The 27,515-nt window shown below is 36.6% G+C and overlaps 1 protein-coding gene across 4 annotated transcripts in view; it reads right to left on the reverse strand.

Moving 5' to 3' along the window:
- Nucleotides 1-27,515, reverse strand: part of efr3a (EFR3 homolog A (S. cerevisiae)) — a 134,687-nt gene that overhangs the window by 4,900 nt on the left and 102,272 nt on the right. For 3 of the 4 annotated variants that reach the window (XM_069190949.1, XM_069190950.1, XM_069190951.1), the window contains exons 15-24: nt 27,298-27,373; nt 19,109-19,270; nt 12,741-12,872; nt 11,386-11,453; nt 10,421-10,548; nt 6,842-6,892; nt 4,118-4,203; nt 3,434-3,482; nt 2,952-3,055; nt 1,633-1,682 (exon numbers count right to left, since the gene is read on the reverse strand). In XM_069190949.1, coding sequence (XP_069047050.1) covers nt 1,633-1,682; nt 2,952-3,055; nt 3,434-3,482; nt 4,118-4,203; nt 6,842-6,892; nt 10,421-10,548; nt 11,386-11,453; nt 12,741-12,872; nt 19,109-19,270; nt 27,298-27,373 — 906 coding nt within the window. The remainder of the gene's footprint in view (nt 1-1,632; nt 1,683-2,951; nt 3,056-3,433; nt 3,483-4,117; nt 4,204-6,841; nt 6,893-10,420; nt 10,549-11,385; nt 11,454-12,740; nt 12,873-19,108; nt 19,271-27,297; nt 27,374-27,515) is intronic. The other variant, XM_069190952.1, reaches the window with a different exon arrangement.

Consider the following 27,515-nt stretch of genomic DNA (forward strand, 5'->3'; position numbering starts at 1 on the left):
TTTTTACAGTATAGTGTCCCTATGACTATACTGGGGCATTTGGACCCACACAACCCAAAGGGTGGGCGCCCCCTAATGGTCCCACTAACACCTCTTTCAGCAGCAACTTTAGCTTTCCCAGGTACAGGCCAGGACCTCACCTGCTTAGCTTCAGTGGTTGCCAGTTGTAAGTTGCAGCATGAAATTGCTGCCGGCATAATCCAAAGTTTAAAAGCTTTGACAATATCTCTAGGTGATGTACTCATCATCTTCACCCCTAAACAGATGCTGGTAATATCAATGAGAATGATTTTGCAGCAATGTGGTGCATACAGTTGGAACATGCATGCCTTTCCTGCACCCAACATCCATGTTTCTATGCATAACGTGAACATGAATGATACATTCAGCACGCTTTTTGGCTGATTTCATCCACATGGGCTGCTGACTAGTGAACAGACTTCAGATACAGTCTTCCAGCAGTCAGGACTGAGGCTCACACGATACTACACGTTAAGAGTTTTTTTTATCATTCAGCTCTGTTGCATTTCACAAGTGCCTGAGTATACATAAAAATCTAGTCTCATGGCTAATATAATGAGCATTTCTCATGTTAAGTCAGCAATTTTATAGGCTTTGGATTCCTAAAAGCTTCATATTCCCTTGACAATACACCGAGCCATCCAGTTCGTAAAAACCTTCTTTCAAGGCCTTTTATTTCGATTGCCTTACTTGCTTTTTCCTACTTGGAACACTGACCTATGACCCAGCACTAATGGAGAAGGCTGGCCTTGTTTTCAGGCATTCCATTAGCCTTAAATTAGAAGCCTGATTACAATGGGGTCTACAACGAGAAGAAGAAACCTGACTCCCACTGCTGGTCCCCTGCTGCTTATTCTACAGATGTATAATTTTACCTGAAATCATTAGAGCAGAGAGCATAAAAAGTATAGCTTTCACTAAGAGTGAATGGCACCCAACGCTGACAGTTCTTTTTTATGGTCATGCCTTTTGTACTTTCTAGTTAAAGAGAGGGACAAGAAAAATACACTTGGTTTAAAAAAAATCTAAAAAATCTAAAATCTTATAATAGAATATAAAAAATCTAAACATACATAAGCCCTAGGTTTAAGAGCTTCCATTTAATAATTTTGTCTATTTTAATATGGAGCCCCAGAAATATTCTCTAACAGCAGATTTGCAAATCTCATGAAATACAGAGGACAGACACACTGGAGTTTGTAATGCACAGTACTAAAAACAGTAATCTGAAATTAGCATCCTAAACTAATTTTTGCAAAGATAAGTATTCAACTGTTTGATTTGTTGGACAAATCAGAGTCAGTTACGCGCCGTCTCACAGATTTAGAAAAAAACAGAACATCTCCTTGCCTAAAACTAAAAAGGAACAGGATAATTTTGTAATATCGGTGCAAGATCTGCTGCTATTGTTCTTGACGAAAGGCAAACTAGTTTTGAGAGCCAATGACATTCTTGGCTCCAAAAGGAAGGTTTGTAAGTATTTCTAGTGACCACTGTACTTTTTTTGCCATGCCTACCAAAATGGGAGTGAGCCATTACAGATTTTGCTGGAATTTGTGAAGTCAGTGTCATCTGGGCTCATACTGTACCTCTGTCATCCTTTACACTTACCGGATTGTTAGCTCAAAGATTTGGGCCAGCCTATCGTGGAGCAGATTTGCCTGTAAGAATAGCAACAGAGTTTAGCTTTTAACAAAATAAATCAAATATTTATAAATTTTCTTATCTAATAAAGCTCTTCTTTCAGCTACGCAATTACTTCCTTCAGGGCACTCTTTGATACCTACAAGGCATGTTCAGTATAGTACGTGCTACAAGATTTCAATTGATCCAGAAAATGGCTTGATCACGTACTCTTTTGCAACTAGACCGTTCATAGTTTTGTTTTTACATTTATGTTTATTGTCAGTGGTGCCTGATGCAGGCATGGAGGTACACACTATGAGTATGAGGTACTTAGAACGTAGGAGGTAAAAGGAACATACTACCTACCACGTGAGTTTACTGGCTTATAATTTCATCTGTGTGTTAAATATTTATGTTTAAAATATGAAGTACACACATTCTTGCAGTGTAAAAAAGATTCATGCTAAATTATACTTCAATTTAATTCATCATTGTATTAATCTTCCACTCTGCCACTGCAGTGAACTACTGTATAATAATCATTAACACAGCAAGGCCTGTGCAGGAAGGTGAGAATTTTCTCTTGGACTTTGGAGTTAATGGCAGTCTCAAGAAATTTGCATTACATCTACCCCAGCAAAGCCTGACTACTGCTGTGAAAAGTGTAGAGAGAAAAGGAGAGAGGGAGACTTAAAATGTTCAACGTGTTACCATGGAAATAGAGGAATTAAGAGTCATCCTTCCGAACATACTGTCACGAACCTGTCCTAAGAACATACTGAAACTAACAGAGTCAATGGATTCTTTAGGAACTCTTAACCAAATGAAGGCTGGCTGCGCTCTTCATGCTTAGACAGTGACACGGTTAATCAGAGAGACCAAAAACAACCAACGACATACAGTAACAGCTGATTAAACACAGGTGAACGAGGATGAAGGACACTCTAGATTACTCCCACTCCGGCAAGGGGCCTGCTTAGGGGTGCCCACTTATACTGATGTCCGTGGGGGGGTCAGGGGGCTGGTGAAAGATGATGCGAGTCGGGCTTTTTGGCAGGGGCTGGATGCCAAAACAACTCACTAAGAGAAATACTTTTTTCCATAAAGAAGTACCTCTTGCTCGACCTCCACAAGTAACCACTTAAGCAGCCTGCCAAGCCCTAGTGACTAGACAATGGAAATGTCCAGATCTGGGTTCCTCGACCACTGTAATATTGTACGCTTGGAAGAACTTCTGTATTTCACCCATCTTTGCATCTCTGAAATACTTTCAATACGTTTGTGAACTTTTACTGCATCCTCACCTTAGATTCACAATGGGCAGCGATCTCCTCGAATGGAGCTTTTTGAAACTTCTCGATCACTTGACGTCTCTTTTCCTTCTCCTGTTCTTCCAGACCAGTGGTATCTGATGAAATGTATTATTAATTAATTATTATTTCAGGTAAAAACAGAAAGTACTCTAGGCTTGCGATGCAGAGATTTATTAACTCCATGTTAAAATAACAAAATCGATACTATTTTTTAGATTTAAAATACGGTTTAGAATCCACACTTGTAATAGCCATGGTAAAAGCCTGGACTGGAGGAAAACAGTTCCATTCTTAAAGTTAATTATGACACACAAAGCCTGTGATGTAAAAATTGGTTGATCTAATAAAGTGTAGTGTAGAGCATGCAGCCTTCAGATTCAACCCAATCAATCTAAACTAAAGTCAGTCTTGTTTGGACGTGCCTACACAGCCATTTCGGGACTGCCACCTCACACTCTCCTTTTTCAACTTACCAATAGCTTTCTTCAGCGTTTCAAAGGTTATTTCCTCCGTTTTCTGTGACTGGGTAAATAGAAATGGTAGAGAAAATGAGGAATAAAAACAAAATTCTGAGGTAGTTTAATTAAAAAATAAATTCTATTAGCTTCTAAAAATAATTATACTCTTTTTATGCATTAACATGTAACTCTGCAATTCTGTGAAATAAAGCAATTGTCTTGTTTCTGGACCAACAATAGGAGGCAAACACAGGAAGGAAGAGATTATCTACTGTACCTTCTTAAAAAAAAAGTTAAATGTCATAATTTCAGTGTCATCAAATGTCAAAATAATTTTCTAGTATATAATCTAGCATAAAACATTATTTATTTCTCTTAGTTTCAAACAGTTTCATATTGACATGTTTCCAGTATATATTACACTGCAGAAAATCCAAAAACAATAGAATTCCAGTTAACAGACCTATGACTTTATACTGAAGCACCAATCAAGTCACATCTGCACTACTACCATAGATTCTTGATTACAGGAGGCACATCCTGATTCTGCTACCTTCGACTGTCAGATGAATAATAATGCAACTTCATGTGAACACAATTGTCGCAGCACCCGGGTAGGCCAAGAGTCAATTATTATTCTTGCAAATCCATTGGACCCTACTGCCTTAAGAATTCTAATCAAAAAGCATGTTACAGTACCTTGTCTGGTTGATGGCTGGAAAGAATGTCAACCTGAATTGAAATGGTATCCACTATACTCTTCCTCCTGGAAAGTCGGTCTTCATCTGTTAAGAATGATAATCGTATGTACAGTATCTACGGCTATTAAAATGAATGAAGAAGGGGCCACTGCAAAACATTGTATTCTTTCTATTTTTCCATGTGGAATTAATCTATGCTTGTTTGTTGTTTGATAACATACAGTAGATTTTTAAACGAGAAACCAAGAAGTTGAGATCTGCTTATTGTCTGTTTCTGAGCTTCGTATATTGCAGTTTAATTATAACGGGCAGTCATGGGGCATTTCTTATGGCTTATGCACCTCATGCTTCATATGGAGAAGAGTGCCACCAGATATATTGTCAATTTTCAAATCTCTTAATTTATAAATTTGATTGACATCTTTTATTCATCTCAGCTGTTATAATCCCACAGGAATATACAAAATATAATGCTTCAAAATGAGAAGAAATAAAGATGCAGCCATGTGCTCTTTAAAACTGTCTCTGTTTTCAAACTTGAACATGGTCATGGCAGCAGTGTAGATGAGCAAACTGGAGAACAGCAAACAATTCCACCACAGCTTCCCAGTTCCAGCATTAACTGGTCCACATCAGGAACCCTAGCAGAACAGGCTTACAATACTTCAGGCCACTACTAAAGTCAAATCTACAGCACTTCTGGTGGCTCCTGACTACATCTGGTGCAGAGTATGACTAATACAGGCCTTTGTCAATGGATGAGACAATTACTCATTACCTTTACTTGACTCAAAGAAAAGACAAAGAGGAGAAAAAATATAAATGTTAACAATGAATGTTGTTATTATTATGACAAATATTTGAAAATAACAAATTTCAGTGCTTCTTACAAACAAGATCCAAGTCACAAAAAAACAAAAAAACATAGATCCTGAAGTGCAGTAAATAAAATAAAACTGTACACTGTACAAACACACCACAAACGGTAAATTCCACGAGAGGCAAATCAAAACATAGAATTAATTGAAAGAATGATTAACAAAAACTGAAAAAATAATGGCTAAAAATGCCTTTTCTGTGCTTGTAAGAATAAATCTCAGTAAATGTGCCCTGCAAATGTTACACTTTGTACTAGAAACAATAGCAGATAAGCATAATAAAAACCTATTTTTTTCCTGGCAGAACAGAAAACATACCTTCATCGAGAATTACACAGGTGATAATGGTAAATTTTTATAATGAATGCAGGGTGATCAAAGACCCGCTTAAACTGCAGTCTTAATAGCTCGAAGAGTACAAAGAAATCAAACACTGCATAAAGTGGCACTAATCCAGTTTGAAACTTAATGTAAAATAATGTATAAAGAAGGTCCTTAGTTCTGGATGGATAATGAGGGACTGTTTTGAAGGCATAAGGAATGCTAAATTAAGATATGACTGCTTACTATGGCAGGTGTCAACACAAAATGATGCACCCTCCAACCGATTCCTGAAGAGCAGTTTCACTAAACTAGAGGACTTGATAAATGTGGATCCCACTGAAACTAATACTTCATCTGAATGCAGACCCCCTATGCCCCCTTGTGGAGTCTTAATAAAAGACTAAATTGTTAGCACGTATTAACCGATGAACTAATTTAATCCGTCCATCTACTCCAAAAAGTCAGAGAAACTTTTGAGTTATTAAAGCTAAGATTCACATTAAGGCACATTAATGTAAAGACACGTGCTTATGTCATTTTCTAGTGAAGTCAAACAATCTAGTCATATTTATTTCTAAAGATAAAAAATAATGTTACTGCCCAGTTAGTATATTTTAGTAGATGATGTTCAAAGGCACTACTAAATTGAATCCATGTATCTAATATTTCCAAGTGAAATAGCCAGTATCCTAAAGGTTTATATTGAAAATGGGGATAAAGAAGGAAAGAACAAAGGAAATGGAGGGGGTTCTAAAACACAGATAGTCACATTTACTAACATTTAAAACACTCCCAGCCAAACTACTACTGGATAAAACCTCCTACTCACCATACGATAATAGTACACGTGTGCAGGGCTGTTAGAAAGAAACTACTCGAAGATTCCAGAATCATTTTGAGATTTTAGAGCTTATCAAAGATGATGGATGAAAGCAAACAAAGCCACTAGATGTCATGATGGCTTCCTCTTAAGTAAACAAATGTTGTTACAATATGTGGACTAACGTAGAGACAACTACTGAAGTCATCAACACCTCAGAGCAGTAGGCAAACACATAGTCTAATTTAAACTGCATATTACTGTATATGTTTAACTGCATACACTTTGGTGTATGGACAGATTTCCAAGTTTAAAGATTAATAATAAAGCATGAGCAGACTTTCTAGGCTGAACAATAGCAAATAAACCGTAAGAGTCAGACCCAGAAGTGTGAATTGATTGTTTCGTAATGTTTCACCCCAAAGCACTTGTCATACAGGAGTGAACCTACTTTCTCTATCACTTCAGTTAGAGAAATATTAAAAGATTTGATCAAATTGATTGTAAGCCTCTGCAATGCGTGTCGCACAGTACAGGCAGCACATTCAAGTGACTTTCTATGAGCACAGCACATATTCAAGCAAGCTATCTGCATTTAAAATGAGCACAGCTTTGGGTGGACACTAGGCATCAGCTGCTGACTTAAGAGTGGTTCCTTTCTGACAACTCTACACGACACAGAGCTAAATCTAATGGTTACCTCTGGACTTTTGTCTGCACTTGTGCAGGATCTTCCCTACGGTATAAAGGACTGATCGAAAGGACAAAGAAAAGAAGAAAAAGGAGAAGAATAACACTGCCTTTAATAAAGAAGCACTGATACTCTCTTGAATGAGAACAGAGGTGAAAAACTTTAAAAAATATCATTTGGATTTTAAACGTGGAAAATAACTAGCTATTGAGCATACTTCTCATATAATACAGAAGCAATGTATATCCTTAATTACTACTTTTGTCATTCAGGCTTAACTGAATTTCTCCATTTCTTCTATTTTAAAGTTAATTGGAAAAGTACTTAGACTGCATGTCCTATGCTACCTGAAATTTTCATTTCTTTTTAAAGAAAGTACAGTAGTTCACTATTTCATATTTTATGGTCTCTTTTTCTGGCGTGATGTGAACTTGACACTTTAAATGTTTAACTATGACTTACAGTAACTGGAGAAAATGTTCTTTTAGGAGACTAAAAACATTTGTGTATACAGTTGTTTGTGTATACAAATTTTATATTTCACAGTTCACTACGTGAAAAGAATCTGACACAACCTGTGCATGGTACATACTTAAACATGAGATCTTTCTGAAAATTTTAATCCACAATCAGTATTTATTTACAGTTTTGTAAATATTCAAAATAATAGAACAGTGGATATGGCATGTGCAGAAGTTTAGGCACCCTGTTAGTCAGTACTTATCAACACCCCCACTGGCAGAAATCACAGTTTTCTGTTGCCAGCTAGAAGTCTCTCTTTTCTTGCTTTCAAAATTTCCCGATTCTTCCTTGCTGAACTCTCCTAGCTTATAAGTATTCTACGGTCTTCTTGCATTCACTGCACATTTCAGATCTCCCCACAGATTTTCAAGTCTGAGTACTGTACAGCATACAGTTTGCCATTCCTTAATCTTTCGCTCTTCTAAGATTTTTGATTATGTTTAACAGTGTTGTCTTGTTGAAATATTCAACCACTTTCCAGCTTCAATTTCTTCACTGATTCTGGGACATTACCTTTGAGGATTTGTTGATACTTAGTTGAATTCATTCTTCTACCAACATAGTATTTCCTGTGCCACACAATCCCAAAGCAAAATGGATCCACCCTTGTGCTTAACAGGTGGAAGCGTGTTCTTTTCTTCAAATGTTTCTCTACTTTTTTTTCCCCAACTATATCTTCCTTCATTTCATCCGTCCACAGCACTTTGTTCCAAAACATTTCTGGCTTATCTAAGTATTGTTTTGCATCCTTTAGATGTTAGCGTTTGTAATGAGGTAGTAGGAAAGGTTTTCTTCTGACATGTGTTGCATGCAGATAATTTTTGCGTTACCTACTGTGGACCTATGGACAGCTTTTCCAGTGTCAGTTAAACTTTTCTGCAGGTCATTTGCAGGGATATGTGGATTCTACTTTGCAGGTCTGACCAGTTTTCAAATGGTTCTATCAGAGATTTTTCTGGGTCTTCCAGATCTGGCCTTGACTTCAACAGTTCCATTTAACATCCATTTTTTAATGATGTGTCTGACAGTTGAAATTCCATGCTAGAAGCATTTAGAAAACCTTTTTATAGGCTTAACCTGCTGTGTCAGAGTCAATTATCTTTAATTTCAGGTCCTCATACAGTTGCTTAGAGGAGCCCATGGTTGTTGAAAGCAGACGAAACAACGATCACAACTGAGAGGTTAGAAGAGTATTTGTTCACCTGACTCAATTTAAAGCCTAATGAGTCAATCAAGTTTTGAGGCCTTTGAAAAACTCAAATTAAAAAAGTAGTAATGAATCAACTGGAAAGGTGCCCAAACATTTGCATATGCCACGCTCTCTTTTTTAATCTGTTAAAATCAGCAAATAAATAGAAATTGGGCATTCAGTTTTGAAGAAGATGACATGCTAAACTTTCTACCACACAGAGTGTGTCTAAACTTCTTTTCACTTAAAAGATTCACAGAAACATACAATTTGACCAGGGGTACCTAAACGTTTGCATACAACTGTAATTATTCAACAGGACTTAATATTCTTGGCTTAAAATCTGAATTGTCTTAAAATTAATCAAGTAATTAGGAATGCTCTTGATTCTTGATGAACCTTTGGGTTAGTCATTTTACTTGAATTCTCAAACAGTTATATCAAGTATAGATTTTCTTCCACAAATACATAATATGTCCTATGCCATACAGACAAAAACAAAGATCGAAAACTGGGTTAATTTGAAGAAAGCAACATTATAAAAACAGAAAAATGGAGCAGTGACAAAAACCAAAACTCATTGGAAAAATTATCTGAAGCATGTTACTATTACCACAATTTACATTACTGACAATACTGCAATTGTTAGACCAAAATTCGTTACTGCATAAAGTCACAGTAATTGCATTATAAAACAATTATTCTCTTGACTGTCACCTGTCAAATTTATATTACAATGTAAAATAGCGAAGATACCTCCATTCTAAAGACTTCAACTACATTGAAACAGTCCAGTTTATTAACCACATATTGCAAATGAAAAGTAGAGCATTAAAACAATAAGTTTAAAGGTGTTTCAGATTTGTTCCTGGCTCCAGCTACTGTAGCTCTCATTCTACAGCAAACAAAACATTAACACAGCAGTTATTGAAGACCACAACTAACTGTGTGTAAAGTCACATTCCTCACATGACATCTTAAATAAAACATTGTGCTTTGAATGCTATCTGTGGAGGATTCTATTAGAGCTATACTGAACTTAACAGAAAACAAGCTAAATGTAAGTTCAGTGGTTTTTTCTTATTTTTGTATTTAAGTAATTATCCAATAAATTTATAATTTAAGTAGCACTTAATTCTTACACAGTATGTACCATGTCCTTGTTGTTAGAACAAGGCAGAGGGATTCGATCCTGGGAAGTTATTATGTGTTCAATTTGCTGTGGATAACATTTACATTGGGAACTCAGAGCTGTAATGCTCTACTAAAGAGAGTATCTGAGAGCTGAATGGAACATTCTATTATGTTTGAATGTGAATGGATTCTGTTTCACATTTTACCATTACTGCTGTTTTATTGTTGTATATTATTGTGAGGAGGAGCAGAGAGTCTCAAGGCTAAATGACTCAGATTGTTGTCTTTCTAAAACCAGAACAGTCCCAAATTCAAATGCTCAATTAAACATTTTTTTTGTTTTCACAGACATTGCAGTTTTAACCCATACTGTATATGGATTGCATTGCCTTTAGTGTCCTTATTTGTGTACATAGCCTGTAAAGAGAAATTGTGTTTTGATGCATTACTTCTGCTCTCCCACAATGTTTTACAGATGAAAAGTTGCTTAGAAGTGACCGTCATAAATCAAATTAAAAAATGTCAAACGTACAGCAGATAATTCAAAATGGTGTTTCAATATTTTAATTTTCTGGGAGGGTGGGTTGTTTAAAGTTATTTAAAGGCATAATACATTGAGATAAAGTGTACAGGCACAAAGTCATTTAAAAGGGGAAGTACAGAGGAGAAAAGCCAGAGATCAGTAGAGGGAGAATATTTCTACAGAGAACTGCGTGCCTAATACAGTGAAGTCAGTTCCTTACCTGTCACTTGAGGAACATAGGGCACAGACAACCTGTCCACACTATAACTTGGACCAGCCAAAGACTCAGCAATTTCATTAGTCAAAAAGAAAAGGCTCTTATTTTCCTTGTCCAGAGACTTGGGAATTCTGTGAAAATTGAAAAATGAAGAAGCATCCGGAATCATAAAGCTGCTTATTTCAGGTAACGGTAAAGGTTGCAGTAAACCCATAGCCAATCCCATGAGTGCAAGGCACAGGCTGGGCTGCAACAGTCTATAATAATAATTATAATAATTGCTTACACTTATATAGTGCTTTTCTGGACACTCCACTCAAAGCGCTTTACAAGTAATGGGGACTCCCCTCCACCACCACCAATGTGCAGCATCCACCTGGATGATGCGACGGCAGCCATAGTGCGCCAGAACGCTCACCACACAACAGCTATCAGTGGGGAGGAGAGCAGAGTAATGAAGCCAATTCATAGATGGGGATTATTAGGAGGCCATGATTGGTAAAGGCCAATGGGAAATTTGGCCAGGACACCGGGGTTACACCCCTACTCTTTTCGAGAAACGCCCTGGGATTTTTAATGACCACAGAGAGTCAGGACCTCGGTTTTACGTCTCATCCGAATATACATGTAAATACATTAATGAACCTAATCAGCATGTGCTTGGGAGTGGGAGGAAACTAGAGAACCAGCTTATAACCCAAGGATAGTAGGAGAACACGCAAACACGACAGTCATACATACTGCTGAACCCAGAACCCAAGTGTTTCAAGGCAGCAGTATTACTACAATTACAACAAATAACTGCATAATAGACATGCTTAATGAACAATTCATTTATATATTAACTTTCAAATTTTAAGTGGATATTTCATTTTTAGAGAAACTAAATATGAGCAGATTTCTTTACATATTTAAACTTTTCTTACTGTTTGTTCCTTAAATATCATTGAAAATGGTTTTCTGCTTACGTGCACTTCTCTCTGAAGATATGCTCTGGTAAAAGGTAAGGTGCCTCCAGGTTCCTCATTTCAATAACCTGGAGGAACACAAAGAGGGACTCGTTAAGTGGTCATGCAAAACATTGGAGGAGCCATGGTCTGAAATGAAAGGAGTCTGCTGTCCGGGTGTGGGGAGGGTTGAGATGGGGCTGTTGTGTACTGAAATTTTGGATCAAAGCTTCTTTTACAATTGTTCAAAATAAAATTGGAAAAAGGGTTAAATGTAGCCATCGCTTTTCACAAATTAAACAGCATCATGTTCTCCAATTTGGCACATTTCCACTGGTCTGTCAACAAGTACAAGTTCTGTTCAACATAAGGAATCTGTCTGAACATTCATTCAAAAGTTTCATTCATACTCTGGTCTTCAAGGGCTATATGGGTCTCCAGTTTTTAATTATATCCAAATCCTAAATTAACCCAATTTCAAAGTTCAAACCAAGCACTCATTAAAGAAGACCCTCTCTAGAATGCAGTGGTTGACACATGAAAATAGTTTATGTACAGTAGAACAGTGACTCTCATTTCTAATTTATTTAATAAATGTGACTCTAAATGGAAAAATAATTTAGAAGTACAACATTTCAACTGGCATTGAGAGAAACAAATGCTTTCATTTTGAATATAAGAACTTAATTGTTGGTTGATTGCCTTAAATACTGTAAGCATTTTTCAAATGCTGTAACTAAATCAGCCTTTTGGAGTCTGTGTGCCACAAATATAATGTAGCATTAACTTAACTAATTAAAGATTAAAGATCAAAGTTTTATCAAGTATGGTATCTAATACATTGAATGTGTGCTCTAAAATATAAGCACTTTATTAACCATAACTTCATAACCATAGTCTTGAGAATGCTAAAACTCTGTTTTCCTGCATTTTGCATTATGGCATATGGGGCTTTCAGTAGAGAACACTGATGAAAAGGGCTACTTTGGCTTTGTTTTAGAAAGCCATCTAAAAACATAAAAATATGTGTAACTATGGATGCAAACAGTGAATGGAAGACCCGCTAAGAATTTTATGGATTGAATTGAAACTCCTGCAGTTTGACCATTTTGATTGTTTTCACTGAACACTTGACAGCCACAGAGTTGAGGCAGCAGACTCTGAGGGGAGACAAACAGTTTGCACTGAAGCATAAAATAATTCTGTGAGGCCCCAGGGACAGTGACAGTTCCTCTTTAAAATGTTAGCAGGCCATCGGATGCCATCAAAAGCTGCAATGAAAAATGCCAGCTGAAGTAATTGATTCAAACAGAGCAACCAATTGCACGACTTTGCTCATCTTGTTCCAGCAGGCTTTTTGTCTTCTCTCATCTTACCTTGCTGACATGCTGGCAGAAGGGGGGGTTTGCAATCATTTGACTTATGAAATTCAAATAGGCTGCCACCAGGGCCATGGTTCCACAGCGGATGAACATGGACAAGTTCTCTTCATTGACGAGGGCCATGTCCTGAAATTAAACATAGAGAACATGAAGAACAGCACATTCTGTGAACCGGTGAAACTGGGTATTTCAAATTGAACATTGCAGGGAAAGTAAAAAAAAAAATAGAAAGATATTTACACAGAGAAAAATTAAAAGACATGGTTCCAAAACTCATTGGTTGCAATGCATATATATATAATGTTCTGTATATACAAACGATGTCATTGAGATTTGCGGTCCTAATGAAATCTGTTGATCTTGAATTTGTAAAAAAAAACTTCTAGCTCTATATTTTTTTTTACTTTATCTCTTCTAAAAGTGCACAACTTTTGGAGTTTAGCTTTAATGATCTACACCAAATATGTTTTGTTTAGTTCCTAAAAGCTGTAGCATACAACCTACTACAACTTGAATGCTCAACTATTGCAATGACTATAATTAAAGCACTGTTTTTAAATGTAAATTATTTTTACCATTTTTATTTCACATTGGGTGAGTGCCCCCTACTGTCCCCACTAACACCTCTTCCAGCAGCAACCTTAGTTTTTCCCAGGATTTCTCTCATCCAGGTACTGACCAGGCTCAGTGGGTTGCCAGTTGTGAGTTGCAGAGTGATATGGCTGATGGCTTTAATCATTTTTTCCTAGTAAGGGTTTGTACACATGGTTACAACTGAAGTTTGAAGTTGGAAAACAAGACATATGAATATTTTAAATACTTACACAAACAGATCTCTTATAATAAATGCATCGATAAACACTGAATACAGTTATTAAAGTGTTTTGGTAAACATGCACTCCGAAACCTAAATCTCCCTATAAAGGAATACATACTATATGACACCATTATAAATACTTTACTAGGCATAGGCTTAAAAAAGTATGTTGTACTATATGACATGAAAAACAATCTTTGGGTTTTTATTAAGAGGTAATACCTTCTATAATTGTTAGATTAGAAATGCTGCAGTTGAATTTGTAAATACAGATAGACTGCCAGTGTATTTCCATATTACATAATAAAAAAGAAACCCATGTTCACTATAACATTGATGCTTTTCTTGGTTATATGGAAAATTCACAGCTGCACTTTAATCTGAGACATTACTTCCAACATATATTACATTTCTGCTTTACAACTCAAAGCGAGCTGAAAGACATTTCCCTTTCCAATGAAAAGTGCATGCAAACTGCAGTCACGTCAGCATTTGACTTGGTGGATTACCATAGAAACTGTTCATGACAACGTTATATTGTCTGTATTAGTGTTCATAGCAGTGAACATCTGAGCATGTTTTGTGAATTATCGAGTAATATTAAGAATGAAAGTTTAAAACTTAAAAGAAAAAGATAAACTCATAATGAGGTGCAAAATCCTACTGAAAAATTCGGTTCTTGGTCCTTAATCAGGAATGTAATATCCTGCTGGGTTTTGTCTTTGTCTCTTGCGTGTACAATCCTAAAGTTGGTTAGTCAAAGCTAACACAGCAACAGTAAATCAACCTAATCACCTGGATACAAAACACAAGAAATGAAACAACAGGAACTTTCAAAGGATATAAATGACTCTTTAAAGTGTCACAGATGGGCCAAAGCAAGGAATCAGCTTGCCAGCAAACAGCACACCTGGTGCTTTCAATTTTAATACCACAAAGCGAAAATGCACAACGGCCTTCTGTTGACACCAAAGAAGTTAAAAGATATGGGATTTTGAAAAGGTATTGTTTTATATTATTTTTTGCAATATATCCATCCAAGATTGAATTCACACCTATGAACCAAGCAACTGCATATGAGGGAGAATGAGAAGTGTAGGCCAGCTCCTTCTTCCCATCCAGCTTCAAGCTATTCATCATTTTACACTTCAGAGCTGACACCTGGGCTACTGAAAGCCTGCACACACCCAGGAAATTGCAGGGTATATCATGTCACTTTACACCAAGAATGCCCTGACTTTCTGATCTCTACCCTGCCCAACAATCTCAACTTTGCCCTGCCCAGTACTGCTCAGTCTATTGTATGCTGTCTCTTGGGGAATCCCAGTCACAGGTCATCTGACATGATCAGAGACTCTTCTGGTGGAACCCAAACCCTACAGCCTTGACCAGCTCTGCCACTAAAGGTCCCCAGATCGCTCTTTTGCTGCAGGATGATTCATTGTCATTAGACCATTCCCTAATATAAACTAAGCCGATTGTTTGATGGTGAACAATGTCATTTACCAGGTGGTTTGGCTTTTGAAAATGCTGTTTTTGTGCACAATGAACCCTCAAGTGTGAAGTCCTTTAAGACAACAAGAAAATAAGAAAGTGAGCATCTCTAAACCCTTGATCAAATAGAAGTATCAAGTACTACACATGCTTTCATTATACAGTAATTTGCTGTAGTCACTTAAATTTGATCATTTAAGCATTGCATTATGATACATATACAGGTATATGATACAATTACAATGATGATGGCATATTTCATACACTGTAGCACTTTTGATCTCTATAAATCTTGAAGTGCTTTACATATAGAACGTGACCCACTCTGTCCACCAGTGAAGTGCAAACCCATTTCAGACGTGTAGACGTGTGGTAGCAATTATGTTATGAATTATTAATTAAAGGGAACCTTTCTGTAGGCCAGATTGTATCTGACCTGAAGCAAGGTACCTCCTACAGCAGTGCATCATCATGCTGGGCCAGTGATTTGGAGACTCTGGTCCAGAGAGAAAAGTTGCTCTCAACAATTTGCCTTTGTAATGACATAAAAATCACAACACTGATTACTTTATACCAAAGGAACATGACTGAATACTTCTAAATTAAAATAAATTTGCTGATCAATTAAATCAACTGTATATTTAGTACATATTGCATATTAATATTATAATACTACAAAAATGAGTATCAGCTACATTTCAGTTGTTTTGAAAGTATTTTGTTAAACATACTCTTCTCAATTAGAGAAATGACCAAACTACACTATACTAGTGTAGTGTCCCAGTGGGAGAGTGTGCTATCAAGTGGGCTGTCTGCCATAATTTGATATTAAAATACATTCCCAAATGCCTTGTGCTTACCACAGCGCAGCTGTTAATGACCAGTAACAGATGTCACTGGATACTCGTACAGCATAATAGTTTGCTTGGTACTTCACTAACTGCTTGTGTGAATGATACCCATTATTATTATTATTATTATTATTATTATTATTATTATTATTATTATTATTATTATTATTATTATTACCCATACCCATAATAACAGGGTAACATGGTATATCCAGTGTATACAGTAGGTATACTCCTGTGCCATTTTGATATGAAATGTATGTATGGATTTGATTAAAGCATCCAAGAAACAGCAAACACATGTTACTCCTTAGCAACTCACTGGCAGCAAATTCACAGGCTTGCTGTTTTTAAACTCCCATTGGTCGGATGTGGGAGGTGTTCTACTCTGTGTGGTAAAAATAGCTACTGTATCTGCCTCTTTACAGCGCATTAATATATGGTAAAGTAGAACAATACAGCAGCTGACAGTACTCAGGGGACAAGAAAATGACAATAATTAGAACAGCCAGAAAATAGAGACCCAAAACATGGTCTCTGCCTGATTTCTCACTAAGAATGTCATTTCTGCCAAGCAGCTGTTTTTTTTTTAATTCACTTGAGCATGCAGATACACACTGTGCATCAAGAACCGAACTATCTCAGCCTGCCTCACCAACTGTGTAAAGTCCTGAGAAGCAAATGGGACATAAAGAGCCCTGGCAGAGTAAATTTAAACCTGCCTCAGCTACCAAACACTTTATACACATATTCATATGATATTCACAATAGATAATGTATGTGGTGAAGGCACGTCTTTGTAATTCTATTTACTAGCATGCTTTGCTACTGTAACTAAATTTGAAAAAATGTTGTTCACTCCTTCAGGTATATCACCCTTCCACCACTTAGAAAATTCTACAAAAGAGGAATTAATTAATCATGTTTTGCATGCTAAAAGCAACCTTCAGAATAAGAAAAACCTGGATTTCCAACAATGCACGGGAAAAAAATGGATCATTAAAAACATCCTGCTAGCCTAGCACGTAACAATTACCTTGCAGGTTATCTCGCCATTTTAATCCACCATGAAAGACAATGTTTAAGAGGCACATAATGGTGTACTTTAAAGCTCTCAAAGGAATACTGAACTGCCACCATTAAATCTTTCTTTTTGAGAAGTAGCACAAGGTGATATTCAAGGTACTCTACGAAGAAGGAAATGGATTGATAATGAGACAATGATGCCATCAGGGGGATATTCTTTAGAAAAAATAACTTTCCGCGCAACCACAGCAGTACCCTGTCTTGTCCTCACTGCAGTTCCTAAAAAAATTGAACAACATAGGAGTTACATGGACATCATCTTAACTCTCTTTCATGATTAGGTTAGGTCCCTTTTTCAGGCCATAAAGGCTCATGGGAAATGGGGGGAAAGAGCCACCATTTTTCTCAACCATTCAACACTGGACATGGAGGTGATTCGGCCTGTTACCCCCAGAACGATTGACCCATGGGACTCTTTTGGAACGGAGACGGAGTGGCCTGGGAGCCATCTGGAAGGAATTCGAGCTACATCACTTACCCTACCGGGGATTGAACCCGGGACCTTCTGGTCAGGAGCTAGATGCCTGTGCTGCCTGAGCTACCCCGGCTCACTCTTTCATGGTGCCTGATTTAAATGTATCAGTTAACTTTCAGTATTGTTCTTTTCTTGGCAGAATTCCACAGTATCCTAAATTGTTTTGGCTTATTGAGCACATGATTATGCCCACTCATGAAACGAATTCATGTGTTTTGATATGTGGGTTTCAATGTGTACAAATTCAAATTTGTTTTAGATTAAAGTCTCCTGTCAGTGGTCCTCCATCAGTTTATACTGAGGGCACCATTATCCTTGTTGTAACAGCCAAAATCACTTACAATGAAACCTCATGAGCCTACACCTGAATGTAGACTGATGAATACAGACCCGTGGGTCCATTTATTTGTCTTCAAGCAATACTGACAATCCTACAGTACAGCATTGACTGGTACTAGGTCAGAACTGTTTGGTAAACCAATGGAGGATGAGCTAATAAATCATAGAACCACACTTATCTACAGATCATGATCTCTTAAATCCAAAAAAGAACAGCACTCTTGAAGAGTCTATGGATGGATGCATTTGATTTGACTGGAGTTTTTCCTGCCTTAAGCTGATAACTTCAGAAATCAGTTTTTATCTTGCGATTCCACTTCTGAGCACACTGTCAGCACTTTCAAGGGTAGTGCATGTCACATTTTAGAGATTAATAGTCTCTTTTCAACAGCTATCTGAAATGAGCACTAAAATGAAACCTAACATTATTTGCACCCATAAAATTAATTTGAAATTAGTGTCTCAAGTATTAATTCATGCATTAATTCTGTATTTTTCATTTGTTTTACATCTGCTTGGATTTATTGTGACTGAGATGTTGAGTGCCTTAAATGTATCCTCATTGCATCCCCTAAGTGTGCTGTGTTTCTTTAAGAAGAGATGTGACAAACATTATTTACAAACATGTTCTCATTCTGCAAAGGAAAATGTTCAATTCACAGACTGTTCTAACCACTGATAACTCTGTCATATATTTATTCTGAAGAAACAAATCTGCATCGCCACTCTGTCTGGGAGAAGATGAAATAAGTCAGCACATTATTATAGTGTAAAATAATAATAAACATTATTTTATATAGCATCTATATAGAAGTGGCTTCTCAACGTACTTTACAGTAAGGAAAAAAACAAAGAGAAGACAGCTGAATTAAACAATCATAATAATGGTCTGGAATACAATAGGAAAGCAAAGCAATTAAATGAAAGCCCTTCTAAAGAAGAAGGCTTGGACTCTTGATTTGAAAGTACTCGGGGAAGGTGTCTCTGTGATATACTTTATTATAGTGTATAGTATTATACACAAATACGTTTAGGGGAAAGACCTGAGACCAGAGACAGTCGAATGAAGGTTGCAAGGTGGAGAGTAGGAAGATAGTAAGTCAGACAGGTACCAAAGTGCCAAGCCATATAGAGCCTTTTAGGGGAGCATGAGGACTTTCAAGTTGACACAAACCCTGATAGGACTCGAGTATAAGAATAACGTGGTCACTTGCAGAAGACAGGTCAGGATTCTGGCCACCGAAGGATGGTAACATCAGGAAGGATGGTATTGTGCTATAATTTAAGCACTTATCGTTACCTGCAGAGCGATAGCCAGGCGGATTAGGTCAATCACCACTTCTTCATTGGCCAGTTCTATGGTGATGAGAGCCAGGGCAGTGAAGAGCAGCTCGAAGTTCTTGTGCACATTGTCTTCTTCCTTGCACCCCAGGTAGATGTGACGGTACAGCTGCTGTCCATGCTGCCGATGGAAGAGAAAATCAGTATGCCTACACCTTATTACTGAATTAGTACCTCAATTGTTTTGAGGATGGGTGAAATCACTTGTCATTCACAAAAAAATTGAATTACTCATTAATGGCACCGTGCAAGATAAAAACATAGAATCTCTATCAAGAGTTTGAAATAATCACAGGGGAAAAATACACTTATAAGCATGCCCAAAAAGGTTATTTTTCATTTAATCTGACCATAACTACTGTATGGTTCCAACAGGCATTCAATAAGTGTTCTCCTTTTGTGGCTTGTCATCGTACTTGCAATCTTATCACGAATACCACGTGCATGTGATGCTGAATGGTAGCTTTCAACACTTGTAATCTGCGACTGCCAGTTTTTGTTGGAGATCGCCAACTGCTGCCTTTGGATTCAAGGCTGGCCTGGGAACTCCCTGTCTCACAACTTGTTGTGACCAAAATACACATCCATTCTTCCAGGCAGGGTTGCCAGCATACCAACAGCCTTACATTAATCAATAATCAACACTGCAGGGGGAAGTAGTAGGTTTACCAATGACAGTTACAGCACAACAGAATTGTTTTGAGCAAATCAGCTATCCTTAAGAAAAGCTGAAAACGAGAGGAAGGTATTCACCCAATGTAGGCATTGTTGGTCTGAAAAAGCACTTCCACACAGTGTACACACTTGTATCAGGTCCCCACATACTCTTCTCTGTCCAAGTCTAAAATACAAGTTTCTTCACCGCTGGTATAGAACATACCCTTAACCCCCAAAATATACAGTAACTACTGTACTCATACTGTATAATCCATAACCCATTCATTTACATGTTTTTTGGTTTCTATTTTGTCAGGGGTCTGAATACATCTGGGAGACACTGTATGAAGTAAAAAATTATCGTATTCAAGGTTTTTAAGGTTTGCACGCATAGACTGCATGCAAATTTAGAGCTACATCAGATATTTTACTTAAGACACTGTGTAAGGTAACTTAGCAGTACTTTTACATTCCTATCCTACAGGATGATCCCTCCATTGGGGCCTTCTTTCCTGACCCCCCTTCATCTCATATCGCCGACCACCTAATCTGTGTAACCTCCTTGTTCGCAGCTCCCTTGACCGCCCTCAGCAACCATCCACATCAGGCACTTTTCCCTGCAACAGAGCTCGCTGTATCACCTGCAAGTACACATCTAACACCGTAGTCATACATGGCCCCTCAGGACAATTCTGGATCACTCAAATGACATCTTGTATCTCCAGCAGCCTACTGTATGTGTTTCCCCAATGTAGATATACCAGCCATCTACACTGGGGAAACAGGAAGGAGACTTGGAGACGGCTTCAGAGAACATGTTAGGGCTGTGAAGATTAAAGATTTCTCCAAGCCCATATAGTCTCATTTCACCTCTGACGGCCATGATCACACTGATCTCTTTGTGTTCTCAAAGCTGGTTATCCTAACACCAACTTCAGAAAATTTTAGTTTCTGTAGTCTATCCTGAATATTCACACCTTCCCCCTTCACTCAACAAAAGACTTGTTTTCTCCTAATTCTCTCTATTCATTTGTAGGTTTCGTTTCACACCTCTCCTCACCTCTCTCGACCTCACACCACTCGATTGGCCACTCTGCCTCTACCCTGCTCCCACCTCCTCCTCTCTCCTGGCTTTTGTTTCCCCATGCTATATTATGTTTGTTGACTGCCCTATCTTTCTTACACCCGAAGGAGGCTCCACAGCAGAAACGCTGTGTTTTCTTTCTGCTCTTTTCAGCATGGAATAAACCTTTTACTTGTTCGTTTGCAACCTACGCATGCTGACGCAGCTCCCCACCTGAACTACTTGTACATTAGCATCCTCATTACTTTGCGGTTTTCTAGAACTCATTATAACCACAAGTGAGAATATTCTTCTGGTGCTTTGTGTGACTAAGGTTGTTTTTTTCTCACATAATTAGGGTTTTAATAAAATTCACATGGTCATGTGTTATTCTGCTGATGTAAATGCGGTGCTTTAAACATGGAGTTTGGATGAGATACTGTATATTACACTCAGAACCCGTCAGACATTGCTATACAGTATGCAAGCCAGGAGGGAGAAAGACTGATTTTCCTATAACTACCCTAGGAACTGGTTCGATTATTAGATTACATTTAATTTGCTTTGCATCAGATGTAGTTTAGAATCAAGATCTAGAAGCACCACTTGTATTTTATTTACAATTTATCAGTATGAATGCTAAGCACATACAGTAGACAGAAATTCAACGTATACTTTTATGGGCCTTGAGCCCGGTTGCAAAGGAAGCCCAAGTTAAAACAACTTCAAACAGAAATGAATTACAAAACCTGGAGCACTCAGCAGACTAATCAATCTGATCCTTTTTAATGTTATTTTACAGTCTTAAAAAAGTTTTTTTTTATTTTAGACAATACACTTCAACTTGCAGTGTACTTCCTATGTGATATACCAGGAAGAAAACAAAATGATCAGCTGCTTGATGAAAAAAGAAAAGCAGATCCTGATTTTGTACATTTAGAACTGTTCTGCTTCTTGATAAAACTCCATACAGCGCTAATATGAATGCGTTTTGAGATATTATAACTGCAAAGAAGCTTACCTGTATATAGATTTCAAAAGCACCCTATAATTTGAATAATGCTTTAATGTCATTTGCTATAGAGATGCAAAGTGGAGACAGCTGTGTCTTTTCTCTTAACTTTATACAGTTCTCAAAAGGGTTTTTACATTAAAACAAACAAAGAGGCCCTGTGAAGTGAAAGGACTGTTTTAATTACGGTACAGCATTTAATCAAAGGGTAGTCCATTTCTGGAAATTTTTAAATTCCTGCCTATCTTCAATAAAGTCCTTACTATTTTCAACACATCATTTGATTTTTGGTTTAGGGATGGTAACCTTCTAGTGCACACCAACCAATAAGACCAGTCTTTATTTAGTCCCTTTGCACGGAAGTTGTACACAGACGCAGGCCTGTTATCAAGTCTAAAACTAAACAAGCTCGTTTCCTCAATTTACCATCAGACAGAAAGAACAATACAATCTCAAACATACTGTATACTGTGTATTAAAAGAAAGCTCTTAAGTGTTTCTTAATTAAATATGGGGATACTGTGGATAATGTAAATTGATTAAAGGTTTCTGGAGTAATTTGCTTTAAGTGATCATTTTATAAACTGACCATAACGCATTTTGTGGTGTAAGCACTAGTTCACCTCAGAAATAAGATGTCAGGTTCGGTCAAATTAATGAAAAACAGAAAGGAACCCATACTGTATGTCCCACTTACTGTATACAGAGAACACCTCTTTTTTGCTATTAGTATGTTGAAAGCAGAACTAAGTGTAGTGATGTTCGTCATCTGCAGTGTTCACATTCAGCAATTTCTAATCTGACAATTCATTACAGCCAGACATAGTTAATCAATGACAGGATATGATCCTGTCATTGATGAATGACAGGAATCAATTCATTTCCATTGCCTGCTACATCACAATCATAGTTTTCCCACTCAAACAATGTATGTTGCTTACTTGCCTTGAACATTATTGACCATTACTTCATTTTGAATAATGTTTGTCTCTAATTTAGGCTCAAAGATCTGTGAAAGAGCAGAAGTTGTTTTTAACCTCTGAGAGAAAACAGTATAGAATCCTACAAGATAGCAGTTATTTCAATAATTTTGCAATTTAATGTATTGATAACGTGACCATACCTGTGACTAGCTTGTCTTTCACAGTACAGTAGTTACTCTGTTGATCACTGTGAATTTACTATGATTAAAAAAAATAAAATAAAATCAATTTACCAGTGTGGTTTCTACATAAAACAATGTTTGTATCTCTGCTACATAAATACTACAGTGTCATTTTTCTGCTCAGTATCTTTTTTTTTAAGCTCAGTATCTTTTATAAACCTACATTCATAAAAGACTGCCAAGTGCCAAGTCCTTTTTTGCCTCTCAGTTGGTACTCCCATTGTTTCCAAGTTAATCCAGGGCATTTTGTGAAATGTTTTTTTTTTTCAGACTATTAAAAGTTTTATAGCTTTAACTTATACTGTAGCTTTACGGGTTATACTGTAGCTTTAATCTGAAAAAAAAAATGTTTTGAATAATTACATCCATTTAGAGTAATAAAGTACAGGCCAACATGGATAATTGTGAAATCTCAGATTTCTTGTACTAACTTAATTATTGTGTCAATGTCTCACTTGGAAGTCAATGTTTTGACAACTTCTCAAGATTTCACATCTACTAAAAGATTAGACTATTTTGGTGAATACAATTATTCAATGACGTTGGATGTGAATTGTCCTCAAATCCATTAATTAAAAGTGGAATGCTAAGACAGATATTTTTTTTAATTGATACAGAGCTGTTACTTTCCCAGCACTTATCTTTACTGAACATTTCCTGCAAGCTCATTTACCAAATGCACTACCAGGCCATCTGGAACAAAGAATAGCTTTAGAAAAATAAGTTAATGTATTTGAACCCATTCTTTTAAAATAATTTATATTGAACATGTGAATGCTACAGTATCAGGTATTTTAAAGAGAAAATATACAAAAGGAAGGTCTACATTTATCCTTAAGCCCCCATTTAAAACAGTCTTATAAACAAACCTGTATAAATGCTTATAAAATAAACATTATACATAATGTTTATTTTATACAGCCTATTTCATCATCTTTATCAAGGGAGCAAATAATTCTGGAGGTGACTTTGCACAACATTTCAATTGCCTATATGTCTTGTGGATGCTGCTGTACAATAATTACACTGCAAAACATTTCATGGTTTCTTATTAATGGATCCAAATACAGTATAGGATCCTCCCTACTATATATCTAAAATGCTTTATTATGTGTTAGGATGAAAATCAACATAAAATGAATAATTCTTATGATTACCGATAAAAAATTGCACTATTATTTCTGACTTTTGCAACTCCATCATGACAATTATTTCTAGCTACCGGCTTCCAGGCAACAAGAATCATTAGACTGCAAAAAGCAGTACAACAAGTGTTTTAATCATCATAGCAATTTCAGGGATTCTGGATGTGTTAATTGAATGCCCTTCTTAAGCAATTTTGTTCATTAAAAATAAATGATGGTATATTTAGGAAAATATTTAATCTAGGCATAATCATCCATTTTCTTTCCAATAGTCTGTAAGTTGAGATTGGTTAATTATGATGAGAGGAACACTGTCAAATTAGGCTAAACTAAAAAAACACATTATATCTTGGGGGGTTTATGATAGAAACTGTAAATCTCTTAAAGTGCTTCCTATGCTTCTCCATCAACAAATATATGCCTAATTTGTAAAGGAATTCTCAAACGTAAATGATAGTGCTCATTACTGTTTGTGCCTCCGATACCTCTGTATTGTTCTCTTTTGTAAACACCTTCTGTTACTATACATAGCCACCCTCACCCCCTAGTATGTGTAAGCCCTGATGTATAAAAGCATCTGAAAAATTACTATAATGATTATTATTTCACATTACTACACATAATTTCCTTGCCGGAAATTATACATGAAAGAATTACACAAAAAACCTACCATATTCCACTAATGCAGCTCAACTGATCTCATTACAAATGCAAGTAAAATGGCATTTCCTTTTGAGAATATACAGCAAAAATAACAAGCTACCAACATTGTAGACTCTAAAAGCAGTGAAACTGAAAGGAAAAAAGTCACTATCAACAAATACCCATTTCCACTGTTCACTGCTATTTCACACTCAACCTTAAATACATGACTTTCTCCCATTCCAGTACTTAATTATAAAGTATGTTTTTAGAAAAATATCAAAAGTCCACTATCTGGTGTAATCACAAAACATTTTCCAAATGTTTAACACTCTCCTCCCCTGGATTCTCAACCTGTTACTTTACTTTTCTTTTTTACAGTATGTTAAGCAACAGTTCTACAACAACTGCACATTTTGGTATTGGCTACTCCTTATTTGGCTCCTTCCAGTTTAGTTTCTGTTCTACACACCACTGAAAATGTTCTGTTTTCCATCACAGATTCTCCAATCCTTTTTATGATTCTCTACCTCCATTTTTCTTCATTCTATCACCATTGTTTCCTCCTCTACTGCCAAGAACTTTGATGTCACCCTAGAATCTCTTCCTTTGCTACTGTAATTAAACCACATTTTTTATTGTCAATGTGTTTATTTTTTCTAATTCTAATTTTTCAAGATACCACTGTTTACACACACACATTGTATACAGTTCATATGATATTATATCATTTTGATTAAGGTTTAAGTTTTTTTGTGGCATTATTATAACTGGATGTTGCCCTGCAGAGAATAGCCCAAAACATGTGACACAATGTGTTGAAGGGTATGTAATATACAGTATCTCAACATATCCAAAAAGAAATAGGTTAATATGACACACAGAGAGGCACAGGTCTCTTTCAATATTCCTGAAGTCTGGGAAAGGCAGTGGCACTGACATTTAGCTGGGGAAGGGTTATAAAAAAACAACAGTATAGAAAAGTAGTTGGGCATTAGGCATATAACGGGTATTAAAACCAATAATATTTGCTTTTTATATATTCATTCTTTAAAAATATAGCTCCCAACTCTGCTATTGATATTTCAAATAAGACAAAAATTTTCCACTTACTGTAAACCTGAGAATGCAAATCATCTTTAATTCTATTAGTACTGCATCTGTCTCCAAATTATGTTTTAAACTTAAAGTCACGGTAATACAGGTCACACAATTCACAATAATTCACAGGTCACATCTCAGTAGTAAAAAATAATACAGTGTATTATAGAATTCTGTCATTTACTGCTATTAAATTTATCTTAACATGCTCTAATTTTTCACAAGTTATGGATGTTAGCTAAAAGCTTCAAGCTAAAAAGCATTCTAAAAAAATAAAGGAAATAATATGTCACTGCAATATCTTCTCTAAACTACTGAAGCCTATCATCTTTTTCCCTTTACAAGTTAATAAGAAAAAGAAGAAATGAATTTTGAAGCACAAGGTACCAACTGTGGACATTTCTGTGTCATTCACACAAAGCTCCCATAAAATTCACTACAAAGAATAAAAAAATAGCTTTCTGCCCTTAAAATAAAGTCCGAAGTAGAAAAATACATTTTTTTCTTCCTTAGGCAAATCACAAAGTCGAAAGGCGTATTTGCTAACAGATGCAAAAGTTCATACATGCAAACTGATTTTTGGTTAAGGCATCCAAAAAAACACTTGACGTCAAGCGCAAGAGAAACGTTATGGACAAAAATGATCTGTAACCGGAAAATAAAGCTTTTGGCATATACTGTAGATCAATACACTCCCTGTTGCTTAACTATCTACCTGTGAGCGAACTTGAGGGACTTGAACCACTCACAGTGAGGAACAATGGCTGGGAATGCAGTCACATATACTGCCAGCTGGCCCCATGCAAGCTTGCTCTAATAACTCTGCAAGAGTACCTCTATCGCTTCCTTTCTTTTCAATGCCCCCTACTGCACGAATGCCCTTACTGAAAACTGCTGGGTCCTCAGCTGTGACCACCACATTTCTTCTGCTTGCTAATGGATCTCTAGAGCCAAGGAGAATGGAAGCCGAGCAGATTGCATTTTTGTATAGCTTAATCCCCTACCAAGTGTGCAACTTTCTGGCAAAACAAAGTGTCATGGGCCTTCTCCCTAGGTCTCCATCTAGCATTGTCAGAAATAATAATAATAATAATAATAATAATAATAATTTCTGATAATACAGAGGGAATGATTAGACTAGATTCACACAAAGTCAATATTGTTGAGAAAAAATTCTCAACAACTAATCAATAATAAATATAACCAGATGTCTGAGTGATTTACGTGTAGAACACAGACTCAGCTGATGGACGACAGTTACATACTTTTAAAACACATGGCGTTGTACTATTATACATAATTAAGGTTTAGGGTACTAAGTGGAAAATCATGATAAAACCGTGTTTGGCTTTTGCGATCTTACCTTTTTCATGAAGCTGACATCTTGTTTAGAGATCTTCTCTCTTTTGATCTTCAAAGCTGACACATCTGGGATAATTCTACAATCAACACGGAGAAAACATTTTTAACAGTTTGTAATGAAAACTCAACAGCAGTGAAGTTAGGAGATGTGGGGAAGTGCTGCTGATTCTTAAGCAGTAAAATATTCATACTAAACAAAGCCATGATTAAAGAATTGCT

The sequence above is a fragment of the Lepisosteus oculatus genome, chromosome 6 (genome assembly GCF_040954835.1).
Source record: "Lepisosteus oculatus isolate fLepOcu1 chromosome 6, fLepOcu1.hap2, whole genome shotgun sequence".
Taxonomy (NCBI): Eukaryota; Metazoa; Chordata; class Actinopteri; order Semionotiformes; family Lepisosteidae; genus Lepisosteus; species Lepisosteus oculatus.